General features: G+C 39.0%; 1 protein-coding gene across 5 annotated transcripts in view; it reads right to left on the bottom strand.

Moving 5' to 3' along the window:
- ccny (cyclin Y) overlaps positions 1-15,481 on the bottom strand; it is a 41,385-nt gene that overhangs the window by 6,435 nt on the left and 19,469 nt on the right. For 2 of the 5 annotated variants that reach the window (XR_005071441.1, XM_037078881.1), the window contains exons 2-10: positions 9,999-10,073; positions 7,532-7,552; positions 6,175-6,209; positions 5,980-6,003; positions 5,247-5,347; positions 5,074-5,109; positions 4,925-4,982; positions 4,451-4,570; positions 278-444 (exon numbers count right to left, since the gene is read on the bottom strand). Coding sequence is in view for 4 of the 5 variants with exons in the window: in XM_037078881.1 (XP_036934776.1) it covers positions 278-444; positions 4,451-4,570; positions 4,925-4,982; positions 5,074-5,109; positions 5,247-5,347; positions 5,980-6,003; positions 6,175-6,209; positions 7,532-7,552; positions 9,999-10,073 (637 nt within the window). In the remaining variant the exon portion in view is untranslated. The remainder of the gene's footprint in view (positions 1-277; positions 445-4,450; positions 4,571-4,924; positions 4,983-5,073; positions 5,110-5,246; positions 5,348-5,979; positions 6,004-6,174; positions 6,210-7,531; positions 7,553-9,998; positions 10,074-15,481) is intronic. The other 3 variants (XM_037078884.1, XM_037078883.1, XM_037078885.1) reach the window with 3 other exon arrangements.

Below are 15,481 nucleotides of genomic sequence, written 5' to 3'. Positions count from 1 at the left end.
AATTCAACTGATTGGTGTCATTCCATGGTATTCCGTATTGTATTTCCAACTATGCATCTGTTGTGAAATACATTTCTGGAAATTCTATTATTAAAACCTGTATATCAAATATTATCTCAGTCTGTATATTAAAAGTAATTGTGCGCGCAGTGTTTAGTTTTTTTTTAAATTTTTTAAATCAAGTTTATGGCAAATGTTTACTCACGTTGAATCAAATATTCTTTATCTTAACAGCGATTATTCGATTACTGATTCATGTGTTTGTCCAGCAACTCACATGTCCTCCACAGTGATATCCTTGAGAATTTGGCAGTAGTCGACATTCCAGACCGCCTGGTCATCCCAGACCTTCGATGCCAGGAGGATGGCTCCTAACACGATACGCTTCCAGTTGGCAGGGCAAATGTCGATCTCAGCGTAGGTCAGGAGCCTCTCCAAATACACCTGTGAGAAAGACATGTGACACATTTAAGATCCCTGTGGATTCTGTCTTTTCAACACTATGAATCTTATATCAATGTATCATCCAATACTTATGTAACAAGCAAGTCATCCTGTTTGTTTCTGTGTTTAATTAGCCTCTGCTCTCCCACTCTATATTCAGTTGCAGAGGTAGTTTGCTGCATTCTGGTTTTGCCGTCTCCTGCCTACACTGCCTCCAGGTAAAAACCAAAATAACAAGATGTCAAAAGCTGATGAAATCCAGCTCCCCCTGAGCTTGTTCATTAAAATATATATATATAGGGATCGAAGCACTCCATCTCTCTGTCTCTCTCCCCATTTCCATTTCTCTTCCTTTTTTTCAGGAGCCAGAATTCCCACAGTCTACAGATCACAAAGCAAGCTGAGCCCGCAGGCACCTGTTTCACACAAGACGGAATACTTGTACAGAAGCTCATTCTTCTGATCCATTGATCATCACTTTGTTCAAAAGAGAGAATGTATTCTGTTTGATTTTATGGCTGTTGTCAAAGATGAAAGCCGTAGTGATCTGCTGCACGAAGATACACATCTAGCTTGCTGATGGAAGCTACGATATACATTCAATCTTACTCATAAAAGCTAATTCATCTCCCATTATACTCTCTAAAATAATACAATGCATGTGTGGTATAAACAGCATGAATTCTAGTGATTTTACTTTACCCTTAGGTACTTCACCTTTTTTGTACGTTTCCATTTTTTATATAAATTGTGATATAGTTCTGTAAGGATTTGGTTCTTTTATTTTGCCATTTTAAAAAATGAATAACATCAGTATGTAACAGTCTATTTCACTTTGTAACAGATATGGTCTGAAACAAACAATAACTCTTACTCATGTGATAGCGTTCTTTCCCTAGCTGACTGGGATATACATGTGTTTATTTCCCTCGCATACAATTGACTGCATGCTCAACTGAATTCAGACCAACTACAGAAGATTCAAACCTTGAAAACTGTCATCTCAGATGACAAGCCTGACAGAAATAAATCTGTTTTATATAGATGCTGTATTGTGGAGTGGAACAGACAGTGCATCTTATTATAATACTGCGTGAATCTGCACAGTGGCGGAACCGTCAGTATTATGAAACCTCAACAGAACCTTAAAGACTTTTACCTGGTATGTGATGATTTTTACCATTTTGATTACTAAATATAAAATGGAACTTTCCTTGTGGTTCAGACACATGGAGAAGAAAAGAGAAGGAAGAACAAGAAATGGAAATGTTTGTTCCTTTTATGCAGCCTGGATTGTCATGCCTACTAGCACAGCCCAGGTAGCTAATTGGCCAAGGCATGCCCAGTTGGACTTTCCGCTGGCAGGCAATGCTAACGTATCTCTGCTGTGGCCTAGAGCCTGCCAACAGACACTAGATATACACTCATCTGGCAGCAGGCAGCAAAAACAACTGAAGAAAGCCTGCATGAAATGTGAGCCAGACCACATGCCGAGCGATATGAATGCAACAGCAGAGGGAGAAAACTACACAAACAAGCACAACATAGGATCCAGAGGCAGTGGGGTTAGCAGAGAGTAGCCTTGTGCAATCAGACTGAACCCCAGTTTTATTTTCTGTACTTTGGGCTGATGTCACAGATGAGGTTTCTTACCAGACAGAGAAACTGGTCTCCAAAGATTCAACTAACCTCTGACTCATTTCTGAAACAGAGGATGTTCTAAATGTTATGAAAAGAAAATGTTTAACACTGATTAAACAACATATCCTTTTTCTTTTTTAGGAGAGTCAAATCACATCCATTATTCATAACAGTGGGAAGCCAAAGCATCAAGCACTTGATTTAAAGTTAGTGGTTCACCCACTTAAATAGCAGAATCCATTAATGGCCACATCAGTGACTGATGGCTATTTTTAAAACACTATACACCATTTGTCAGGATCCAAGTGTAAACGCCAAACCATCGTGTGGTGTTTCTTACTTAACACATACATTATGGAGAAATTTTTGAAGATATTTTGTGTGATTTGGCATCCCTACATTTTCTGAGTGCAACACCACTCTCACAAGTACAGAGTTCAGGTCTGTACCAATTCGTCAGATGAAATTTAAGTGCCAACAACAAACAAAACTCATTACGTCATAACAATATAATGTCTTGAAATATGTTGAAGTAAACATGGACATAACACTGTGATCCTACCCACTCTCATTGAAGTAACGTAGTGCAGAAATAAGTGATAGAGGGGACGAGCAGCTGTGACAGAGATACCATTCACCCTATTATAAGACATTTCAATCAAAATGATTTTAAAGTTGATGTTGTAGTTTTAAGTTGAAAAAAGCTACATAATACTGCTTCAAATTAACCTGTAAAACATATTCTGCTGAGATAATTCAGAAAATACTGAGCCAGGGACTGTTCATTTACTGTAAGTAGATGTTTAAGTGCAGGAAGAGAATATCAATCATGAACATGAAACATCTACAATCAGGCTAAATAAGTAAATAGTTATAACACACCATGCCTGGTTCCCATTTAGCATTTTTTGGTAGAAAACAACTAGCAGGGTGCTGGGAGTGCTAGGATGAAGCAGTTGTGCAGTGATAGACAAAAACACTGCACATTGTTTTGACTGGCATTAGCTAGGTAGCTAACTCATGCTACATGAACACAGGGTTTACTACACATCCAACAAGTTTACAACACAAAGGGTAACAAATATGGCAGTGATTAATGATCATTTTCATTGTTGATTGTTTCATAAATTAATATATATAATTGGTATGGCATGTGATAACACTGTAAAAAATATCAATCATATTTCCAAAAGTCCAAGATTACATCCTAAAATGTTTTGTTTTGTCCGTGGCCCAAAATGAATCAGTTTATTGTCATAGAGTGCAGCAACCAGGAAATATTCACATTCCTTTCCTATCCTATGATGTAATGATTTGGGAAGGGAAGGAAGATGCCTAACTTCCATCTCAACGCTTGTCTAAAGTTAGCTGTGTCAGCTATGCTTAGCCCATAACCACCAGCCAACAGGCCTATTCAATTACAGATGGCATGCCAGTGGCTGGTCATGTGCCAGACTGTGCTGTGTGTCTATATGTGCACATGTCATCTTGTGAAGTTTGACACACCTTTGTCAGATGTACATGAACAAATATAGGTAAACAGTCACAGATACTTTGCATTAGTGTACACACGCTCACCCAGTCCTCCATACATACAGGTCACATATTTGTGCTTCCGTCAAAAAGCAGAGTAACTCAATACTAGGCCACTAGGCCAGCCATATTAAACCTGCAATTTCCAGTCTGCAGCGATACACTTGCTGGCCAGAGCGATAAAGTTGTGGAAAGACATGTTTCTGGGAAATTTGTGGGGAAGGTGACAGTTCATTCCCAACTGCACACGGCTGATAAAATTAAGTATAAATGAGAAACATAGGAAAAACAACACAATTAAATAAACCTTATTTCACATGAATCTAAGCGAAGATCTGCACGTTTTCACAAAGCAGATGGTGAAGAAATAAAGAGTCAGGGGTGGATAGAAAGAGGAGGAATCAGGGACATAGGGGAGTAAAGGTGTCCTGGTTTTCACGTTTTTAATACAGATGAGAACCACAGGATATTGCAGGAAGAGAATAGACTCTACAGTAAAGCACCAATTATATCCTCACTACAGGCAACATAACATGAATAAATGAGTAAATGGATCAAACTGATCTTGTCACAATTCCTGTGTTACCATCCAATTTTCTCGCCCCTCCTGTGAAAATTCCAACAATTTTGGTAACACAATCTCCTGAGGGATACAGTGAGCTTTTCATGTGATTCAAGAGGAAGAAATTAGGTCCAAAAACAGTCAAAAACAAAAGAGTCTAAGACAGAAGACAGCACATGACACAAGAGAGGGCAGAAAATGAACCAGGAAGCAACACTCCCTCCTGGTGTCAGCACTGAAATACACAGACACACAAACACATGCACTTACCAGCGTGACAATGGCACACTCAGCAGTGAGCTGTGCGGCACTGAACAGCGTCCTGACGAATCGGTAGATCTGTTTCTGCTCAGGGTCGTGTTTGTCATAATCAGGAGGAATCTCCGTCTTCTAGAACCGAAGACAACAAACAAAACATTTGTTATGAATATTTACCAAAACAGAGACACATGCTGCTTACAAAGACATGTCCTTATAAATGAGAATTCATTCTGAAAGGAGTGCTTTGTAGGTTTTGGATATGAAGCATCAAGAAAATTTTTGAACTGAAACCTTGCAATTGTCAACTAGAGTAATTGGAACTGTAAATACACGTGAATGATGCAGATGGCTCCTGAGATTACTAGAGACATTTCCCCCATGTCTGATCCGTGCAGGCTTATTTGCTGTTCATCAGCGTGTGTGGTTTGTCTTGATGAATCCTGACAGCTCGATGGCTTGCGCATAATGGAAATTTGGCCTTACCGAGAGTGGATGTAGCTTCTCATCGAAAATGTCTAACAACATTCTTCCGTCGACATCTCTGGAATGACAAAAATATAGGAAGAACATCAGATTACACCAGACATGAATAAAATACAATACAGGGAATTAGGGAAAAAATTAAAACATACCTGTTCTTTATGTGGTAGTATATTGCGAGGGCTACACTGTAAGGACAAAGTACATGGAAGACTATTTTAAACTTAGACAAGTATAAGAGGACAATATGCCACATAATCTCTGCTCAATGCGAGATTAAATATCAATGCAAGAGAAGAGAAGAGATCTACAGTTCTGTAGTTACCACTTGATGGTGTATTTGAGGTTGGGCTGACTGACAGTGCTGTCATCAAGGAATATGGTGGAACATGAGCTGTACTTCCGTCTTACTGGGCCTGGATGATGCTGGAGTTCACACACACACACACACACACACACACACACACACACACACACACACACACACACACACACACACACACACACACACACACACACACACACACACACACACACACACACACTCACACACACACACACACACACACACACACACACACACACACATCAGTCTCTATTTCTGCATATACTGACCAGCCCAAAGACACGCTGACAGCAATATAATGTAAGTGAAACCACGGACTTCTGTCAACACCTGACACAGGTGCATGCATTTGGTTGAGTGCAACTTTTCAGAGGCCCCAACCTTCTATTTGCTCATTTTGATCACCTGGCACACACAGAATCAGGTCTTTCCATCAGTAAAAAAGTACAGTTTACCAATCCATGCATTTGGGGCTGAGGGAGTGGTCACTCACTCCATGAGTGCCAAGAGAAATGACAAAATGAGGAGAATTCACAAATTACAGATGACATACACAATAATGTGATGGAATCTAACTAAAGGCATTCAGCTACATATTTTAGCTCATTACACAGAGATGACTACATCTATAAGAGGACTCAACAGGGTTTATAGAGGGAGGGACAATGACAAAAGGCTTGGATTATTTTAAGGGTCACTTTGAGGACTTTACCTTGTTCTCCGAAATGTGTGTGAACTTGCAAAAAATACAAGACATAAAAATCACCACAAAATATTCACAGGTGTATTACACTATCAAATAATTGAAAGTTAATCAATAAAAACCACTTTATAGTGTTTTGCTTTCGTGTATGATCTAATACCGCCCTTTTAATTTATCATACACAACGTTGTTTGTCATACTTACATGGTTGATGTAAAGGCTTTTCCGTTTTTCTCGAACTGAAATAGAAGACGAGAGAACAGCTGTCAGAGCAATGCATGCTTATAGCTCAGCGTGAGTGCAGTACACAACCCTCACAGACAGGGAGCAGCATTTGTCCAGGGTTTGTAAGTTATCCCTCATCACAGAATCTGAGCTTTTTTTCCATTTAATTACTCCAAACTATGTCTGATAAGATAAAAAGAACATTTCAAAGCTTGTAAATGCCTTTTCTCTCATACATGATGATACATTGGAAATTGTGTCAATGTTTGGGAACGACTGTGAGCAAGTCAGTCAATGAATTGATCATTTTGGGTCCAAATTAAATCAAACACAGGAATGGTATTATTCAAGGGGATGCTGTAATTTGAGCACATCTGTTTTTATTTCTTTCTGTACCTTCAAATGTTCTCATTTGCCATGCTAATTAACTTCAGGATGTGATGTTTTGGTAGTTTTACAGAGCTCACTTCACTAAGTGCATGGCATACACACAGCTGTGTGTCAGCGCTGTTTTCTGATTGTGTATCCATCTGAGTCTATATGTTTATGTGTTTTTACTTTTTAAGTAGGATAAGACACAAGGGGGGGAAAGATCGCTAGCAAAGCAAACTGGAGCAGATGCACAGTGCAGCATCACACACACACACACACAAACACACAACGTGACGTATTGAGCAGTCTGGCGCCTCTCATCCCTGCACTCTGTCTCTCACCTCTCTGTCACACACACACACTTGCATTCTAATGCGCATGTTTTCAATCTTTCTCCTCTGGCCAGTCGTGACTGTGTGCGCTGCAGGCTCTGCAGTGAACGTCTTAATTAGGGCTGCAAAAATAGAACGAGATCACAATCCCGACCCCCTGATTTTTGACTGGGTTGTGAAGTCATTAAAAAAATGAGGATGCTATCATTTTTCAACACTCAACACTTCAATATTCAACATTCTTTAAACAATCTGATGAATCTTGATTTTTATTCTTTTCCATCACTTCTGCTAAAAATGTTTCTAAAGGCTGATGATGAAGAAAATGACCAGTTGACATGTGTCATTTTAGTAATCCATGTACAATTTTTAGGTCAACGCGTCCCTATTCATACTGCCGCGTCCTGTAAGCCAACATACACATGGGCTAAACACACAAACATTCACACAAACAAACACACATAATGATATCAGCAGCTCAGCAGTGAAGGTATGCCACCTGCTAATAGAAGACGATACAGATCAAGAACAAGCATACAACAAAGCTCGAGACCACATGAAAGGTAAGTGCCCAGACACACAAAAAGCATAATGCTAACCTGCCTACTGAGACAAGACACATACAAGCTTACCTTTTTTGTTGGGCACAGCAACTGAAAAAACACAAAGTCCAAGTTGTCTCTATGTTTGTTCATGGCACAGATGCACAATGGGCTATAGTTATATAAAGGCTGTAGGTTGAGTGTAAAGGACCTGCCCAATGTGTGGTGTCTTGTATCAGTATTTACAGTAAGTACAATATGCTGATAAAACAGGCCAGCGGACATTCACACAAGAGCTTGATATGGCTAATAAAAGGGCACCAGCCCTTAACATCAGATCACTATGTCAGCCTTCAGGCTACAAGCTCTTCAGCCAAACCAGCCTTTCTCCACTGTGTGCAAATGGAACAATATTAAGCCTCTTATCACCAGAGTAAAGAGATTATGGCTGAACTGAAAAAGTAATCTTAGAAACAAACTTCATCACATCTCAGTTTATTAAAACGCATTAACTGTCACTCTTAAGTGTATGAACTGTTACAGGATCAGTCTCCCTGCCTGATCAAAACACCCCATTTGGTGTCAAAAAGTCCACAAGCAAGGAAGCCAATTTCTTTTGCAGGAGTCTGTCTGAAGCCTTTACGGTGGATAAAAGGAGGTTGATCAGCAGTACTTTTATGTAGCATCAATGAACTGCCTGCTTCCTCACAAAGCAAGCAGCAGATGCCATTGTGACTGTGTGACTTCCATGAGTTTAAACATAAAGATGCTTTTCATATTAGTTTGGCAAGCTGTATTGTTACTGCTTCACGTGCAATCTGGCACTCATGAAAAAGTTGCTCTCTCATCAGGCCTCATGTTCTCAAGGATCCATGGCAATTGATATAACATAGAATCAAGTAGGACTGTCAACAAATATTTACAATTTGATTATGTGATCATGGTGTACATGAAAAAAAAAACAAAAAAACAACAACATTTGATTGAGGGGGGGAAAGCAGCACTATTTTGGTGCAGCATACAGTGCTCTGCATAAAGGACAGAAGTCCCACAGCATCAATTTCATTGATTGAAAATTAAATAGGTCAAGCTGAAATGAGCAAATAATTCAGCAACAAAGTGGTAATGATGGTAGAGACATAAATAACCATACCAGCCAAGGAGAGAGTTGTTTGCACTCTAAAAGCACTAGTTGGAAATACTTTGAATCTACTACTTTTGATCAGTAGAAAGCACAATGTGAAACCTCGAAATAAAGTGACATGAAAGCTTTGTAAGCTACAGTTAACTAGCAACCCAAGGGCTAATGTATAAAAATTCAGTTATCTAATACAATATCGTTAATGCTCTCAGATCTCACTTCAGCACCAACCACAGCACATAGAGAGGGAGAGAGATTTAGAGTCTTTAAATTATTTTTTACAGTATTGGACATCAATTTTGTGATTATAAATCAGCCCTGGCATCTTTTTCAGCATTATAATGTTCAAAAAAAGGTTTTAAAACTACAGCATATTGAACAACACATGCATCGATATCAATATATTGATTGTTATAGGCCAATACCAGTATATCAGCAGCCTATCTGCCAACACAATATATGGGTTGGGCTATATTCAAAGACATGTTTATGTTGAATACAATATACCTAGACCAGTAGTTACATCTCTAGTTGTATTTGTTTGCCCTGTTATAAACTGTACACAAATAGATATTGAAATGGTTTGAACCTAAGGAAGAATAATTGAACATCATGTTTGACAGCCCTTCAGTCAACATTAAGGAGATGAAGACACATAATATTCCAAGGTCACAAAAGAAATTAAGCATTGCTGAAAACAGGGGCCCTGACAGGAAAGGAAACGTAATAAAACGTACAATTAAGATCTTTGATGGAACTATCTGAACTGTGCATCTCAAATGCGTTGTAAAGTTCGCCAAACAGTTATAAGTTCATGATTTACACTTGGTCCATGCTGGGTGGAATTGTATCCAAGCACTTACTTACTTTGCAATTCACTGATGCTTGATGAATGGTTTTACCAAGGTACTAGGTAGCACTGGATGAGGCATGCATAATTTCACAATGCTTTGACATTGTGCATCACATTTTTTTAAACTACAGTCTTCAGACATAATTCAGATATTGGTCATTAGAGGTCTAGGAAACTCTGCTGTGGCTCTGCTGGGAGAATCATCCATTATATTAGCGCTCAGCCCTCACGCTCAGTTTTGCCCTATTCACATTAACCATTAACATTCTTAATTGAGTTTCTAGGGTCTTAAAACACCACAATAACACAGAGCACAACTTCGCTTTGTCTGATGCTCCCTTGACCTCATCTAACCAGGTCCTGTGTGCCCCTAAAAGTATTGAATAAAGCTCTTTAAGACACCTTTTATCACACTCACCTACAGTTTCTATAAGTTGTTTGGCTCTATCATTGACACTCATGCAACTGTCTTAAATTGTGTCCTTAAAGAAACCCGGTTATAATGCAGAGATGTATTTGCAGGCCACGTAGAACTGACAGGGTGCTTCTAGAGTAATGCTCACCATCAGTCTGTGACTTGCTGAGGAAGATAGTACTGGCCCGGGGATGATCTGAGGGATTGTACTCCATGGGCAGATCTGAAAAAGGAGGAAAAAGAAGAACATTAGTCTTACAGGTAGAAATTAGAGATCTATTGACTGATTTGCTTTTGGAAAACCTGGACAACCAGGACACAATTCTTGTATAAATGCAATGTTACTCAGTAGTGGAGCAAGGTTTTAAGATTATAGTACGCAGTGCTTCATAAATTGATGTGCAGATTTATGAAGATTTGTTTTAGTTCATTGTCTGTACATACATACAGCCCAGGATCAACCACCACACAGTACAGCAGTTGGCAATAGAAACTGCAAACTGAGAGAATCACAAGAAAAAGATCTTTGAGCATTCAATGAGATGATGAACTGAAAGCAGTTATTATTTTAAGGGTTGATCAATTAAAGGTGACAAAATGAAGTGAAAAACATCCATCCCAATTTTCCTAAGTCCAGATCCAAATACATTCCAGATTAGAAGATAAATTGTTACATTGCTATGCTGAATACAAATTCAAACTATTGGCCAAATAACTGAATTAAACAAACAAATATGTGTATATAAAATTTGAACTTTATAACAAAAATTGGGACTGTAATTTGGTCTGCTTTGGAGTCTTTGGTAATTTGGAGTCTGCTTTAAATACTAATTATCCCCAACAATCAGATTAAACATGCATTAACTCCATAGAATAATGATTTCTACATGTTTTCATTTTCATAAAAGCCATTTATCATCGACTGACCAGTTGACCATTATCTTTTTTATTTGAGTTTGCTTTAATTTCTGACAAATCATTTTCAATCTTTACATTTACTATGTTTAGCTTCTGATAGTTAAGGTGAGTGTAAATGTGACATAGTGTTTTCCGTGTGCAGAATAATGACTATTGATCAATATATTTCTAAGTAACTGATCATTTAGCTTATGCAAAATGAAAAAAAAGTGCCATAGCCAAGAAAAGCTGCTTAAAAGATTATCTTTTAACTTTTTTTTTTTTCTGTAAACACTGAACCATCCATTGTTAGATACATATGTGTCAAACAAGAAGCATCTACAGACACTGTTGCCTGGCAGATGGCTGAGATATAAAAACACTGAATATATCAGTCTCAACTTTGTGTCCTAGTTCTTTGCCCTGATTAAATCCTGCAGGCAGTTAGTTTTTATTGTTAAATTATAAGCAAGAAATGTACAAAGACGAGTCTTGATTTGACTGATTCTTGCACTGTATTGTAAGGCACCTTTGTATTCATAGCTGCTGTTTGAACAGTGGACTGGGTTTATAGCTCCAAGGTTGCTTGGGTTTTATGGTATCCTGGTGAATTGATTTAATATCCTGAACAACTTTAGATGAGGCCTTTGTTGACGCAAGGCTGTGATCATTATCATACTCCAGTCTAGGTTAATCATTAATTAAAACTGTTGTACTCTCCTAAAATCTCAGCAAAGGCAAGAAAACTAAACTAAAACCTAACACACACAAAAAGGAGTGTGGGGTGGTGACCCTATTAGCAGCTTCCTGGTTTCTTGGGATGATGTCAGTGAAACAGGAAGGGTCAGAAGGGGCCAACACCCAGACAGACTAATAGAAAGAAAGAGAAACAGATGTCAAGAGTCAGAGAGACAGAAGAAGAGTGATGGGCTGACAATGACAGAGAAAAAGGTGAAAGGAAAACGAGAGAAGAAAATTTAGTAGGAGAGTGGCAGTTTTCAAGAATGATTGACAGAAGAAGAAGAAGTCAGATTTCAGTCAGCTTCAGTGCAAAACCTTAAGGAAATGATTCATGCAAAACCATTACAGGACTATGTACTGAAAGACACAAAGCTGCAGGTCACACAAGGGAGCAGCCACTGCTATTGTGTGCAGACTCTTTTGAACTACTGTCTTTTTGTGTTTGAGAGCCACTTGAAGAGCCTCAAAGGACACAAACACACACAGCCATGATGTAGGAGTAAGCGGTGACACACGGTGCTACTTAAAAGATGGGTGTGTGGGAAGAAGCAAAGAGCAGTGAAGGAGAACTGAAGGTGGATTAATGATGCTGCACACTGCTCATCTGTTAGTGGTTTATGCAGTGCACACACAGTGCAGTAGCACATACATCTACAACACAACTCAATTCAGTCATAAATTATTGCTGAGAGCTGACATTGTGATTTTTTTTGCAAAGAAAAACTGCAAAAAAACCTGACAGCATCTGGAAATTCAACTGAGACAATGTTTATACATGAAATGAATAGGGGGAAATGGCTGACATACCTAACATACAGACGTTATTACATTGATGCAAAAATTATTTTTTTAAAAAATATAGTCTTGCTCACTGATTTGAAGCATTGCCCAGAAGAACCACAGATAACCGCATATATTCAAATACATCTACTAAATATATCTCTGGCTGACTGTTTTTTTGTTTCATGGTATATAGTCTGTATATTTCATATCTTCCAACTGCACCCTCAATATATTATTGTATGATTGTGCAGTCTTACATGACTGTTGCTGACAAGACAAAGCAGAGGTGATGGATTTCCTTTGCTTTGAACAGGCCTTGCATGGTGGAAACAAATAAGTGTATTCATTTATCTGGAGAATGACAAGAGGATCAATGGGTTATGGCTGCTTTAGTGTCCAAATTGGTTTTGTCCGCCATCTATCTATAGATGTGTTCTTGAGTTTTCTGTTGGGTTTCTGTAGAAGTGTAAATTGTGCAACTCCATACGCTCCTGCCTAAAAATCCCCACAGTGACCTACTCCCTCCACTCTTTGTTCAGCTTACCTCCATAACAATGTGTAACCACCACCCCCTACTTCATTTCCTCTCTGCTTCCTGAAAAAGAGGAAGTTCGGCGCTTACATCTACCCCCAGGTTGGAGAGAGGGAGAAAACTGGGGAGGGTGGAACCACACTTAAGGTCACATACACCAGCCACCCAAAGGGACACACCCTAGATCTTTCGACAGTCAGCTTTCTGTGATAAAAAATATGACATCACCAGGAGGAGTTGGCAGTATGGATGAAAACCTCAATCATGCTTGAAGTGATTTTCTGTTGTGATATAGGAAGTGATCTGTAAAGTCTCCATGGATAAAATGACTGAAGGTGAATGTATATACATACACACACTCCATCACTCTCCTTCTTGGTCATATAGACCTTACATAGACTGGAGGTGTGTTTGGGGTCATTGTCCTGTACAAAAATAAATGATGGTCCAACTAAACACGAACCGGACAGGATGGCATGTCACTGCAGGATGCTGTGGTAGCTATGCTGGTTCAGTGTGTCTTCGATTTTGAATAAATCCCCAACAGTGTCACCAGCAAAGTACCCCCACACCATCACACCTCCTCCTCCACGCATGTAGAGTCTATCCGTTCACCTTTTCTGCTTCGCACAAAGACACGGTGGGTGGAACCAAAGATCTCAAATTTGGACTCATCAGACCAAAGCACAGATTTCTTTGTGTGGCATTCATCTGGGCTCTAATCTGAGGTGCTGTTAACTTGTGATCTCTGAGGCTGGTAAGTTGGATGAACTTATCCTCAGCAGCAGAGGTGACTTTTTGTTTTCCTTTCCTGGGGCAGTCCTCATGTGAGCCAGTTTCACGGTAGCGCTTGATGGTTTTTGCGACTGCACTTGGGGACACATTCAAAGTTTTTACAATTTTCCGGACTGACTGACCTTCAGTTCTCAAAGTAATGATGGACTGTCGTTTCTCTTTACTTAGCTGATTGGGTCTTGCCATAATATGAATTCTATCAGTTGTCAAATAGGGCTGTCAGCTGTGTACCAACCTGACATCTGCACAACACAACTGATGGTCCCAACCCCATTAAGAGGGCAAGAAATTCCACAAATGAACCCTGACAAGGCACACCTGTGAAGTGAAAACCATTTCAGGCGACTACATCATGAAGCTCATTGAGAGAAGGCCAAGGGTTTGCAGCGCTGTCAACAATGCAAAGGGTGGCTAATCTAAAATATTAAACATATTTAGAGTTATTTCACACTTTTTTTGTTGATGACATAATTCCATATGTGTTAATTCATAGTTTTGATGCCTTCAGTGAGAGGAGAATCTTCAATGTAAACAGTCATGAAAATAAAGAAAAAAACACTAAATGAGAAGGTGTGTAAATATATACACATATAGATATATAGATATGTAGATAGATATATACACACAGACACACACACAAACAAATATATATGGTATCAGAAACATCAAGGATGATGTAAGAACAAAATTCAACTATAGAAAAACAGTCTAGTTCTTTTTAACATTTGCATGTTTAGTAAATGTTTTTGCCTTAGGGTTGGGGTTAGGGTTCCATTTCATCTCATTTTGCAAAAGAAAAAAAACAGGAGATCCCATTTCACCCTGCTCCAGGAGATTATCAGTACTGAAACTGTATTCAAACACTTGCCAGATACCCTGGCCAACAAATGATGTTCTCCATATGTAAGACAACATGTCAATAAAGGCAGCATCATCAGGATTTTAATAATTCTTTCAGTAAAAATTATAATAGAAAAGTAATGATTCCCACTAATCTCGAATCGCATCGCAATATGCATAAGAAATAACCTTTTTTTTTTTTTTTCCCATTTCATATTGTGTAGCGCTATTGCTGCATGACATGATATAAGACTGAACTGGTTAAAATAAAAACATCTGAAAGATGCACCTCAACCAGCTGCAACCACCTGCATGACAAGATGAACATGAATATCTGTGCAACTGTGGTTAGCAGTAAGCTGGCATTGTGCCTGTGTGCCCTCTGTCATGGGGGCAGCTTCAGGTTGTAACATCAGCCCAGACAGGAAGGCCCTTTGCTGGTTTTTGTCTGCCCTGCTGAGGTGCCAGCCTGAGGGGATCCAGATGGTGCAGCATGGCACCGCCCGGCTGTCAGCAGCATGCCATCAAACAGTACGCCCACATGGTTGAGATAAGAAGCGCACAGCACATCTTGTAAATGGAGTGCTGGAGAAAAGAGCAAACGATGTAACTGCTGTTTGAAAATAGATAGGTTAAAAGGAACACCATGCTGCATGGTTGTAGTTAAGTGTGATGCCGGATACTATTTTTGTATCTTCAATTCAGTCTGTTTTGTTGCTGTTTGAAATGATGCAGTCTGGTTGGATGACTGCTGTGTGCTGGTTTGGGATCTTACAATCATTTAACTTGAAGAGTCTCTGGGTCAGCTCTGCATGGGGATCAGTTTTACAGAATAAGGTGTCAATACAGTCAGTAGCGATTATTTACACCGTAGATAATGCAATTGATCATTTCATTGATTAATAGATTAGTTGTCTTGGCAAAAACAACTGTCACGATAATGTCCTCAAATGTACTGTTTTGTGCACAACCCAAAAATAGACCCAATGCCCAATATAGAGAATCTTTACTATCATTCAATCAAACTATAATCAAAGGCAATT

This window comes from Acanthopagrus latus, chromosome 19 (assembly GCF_904848185.1).
Source record: "Acanthopagrus latus isolate v.2019 chromosome 19, fAcaLat1.1, whole genome shotgun sequence".
Classification (NCBI taxonomy): Eukaryota; Metazoa; Chordata; class Actinopteri; order Spariformes; family Sparidae; genus Acanthopagrus; species Acanthopagrus latus.
The sequence above is the reverse complement of the archived record's forward strand: the minus strand, read 5'-3'. Positions and strand labels throughout refer to the sequence as shown.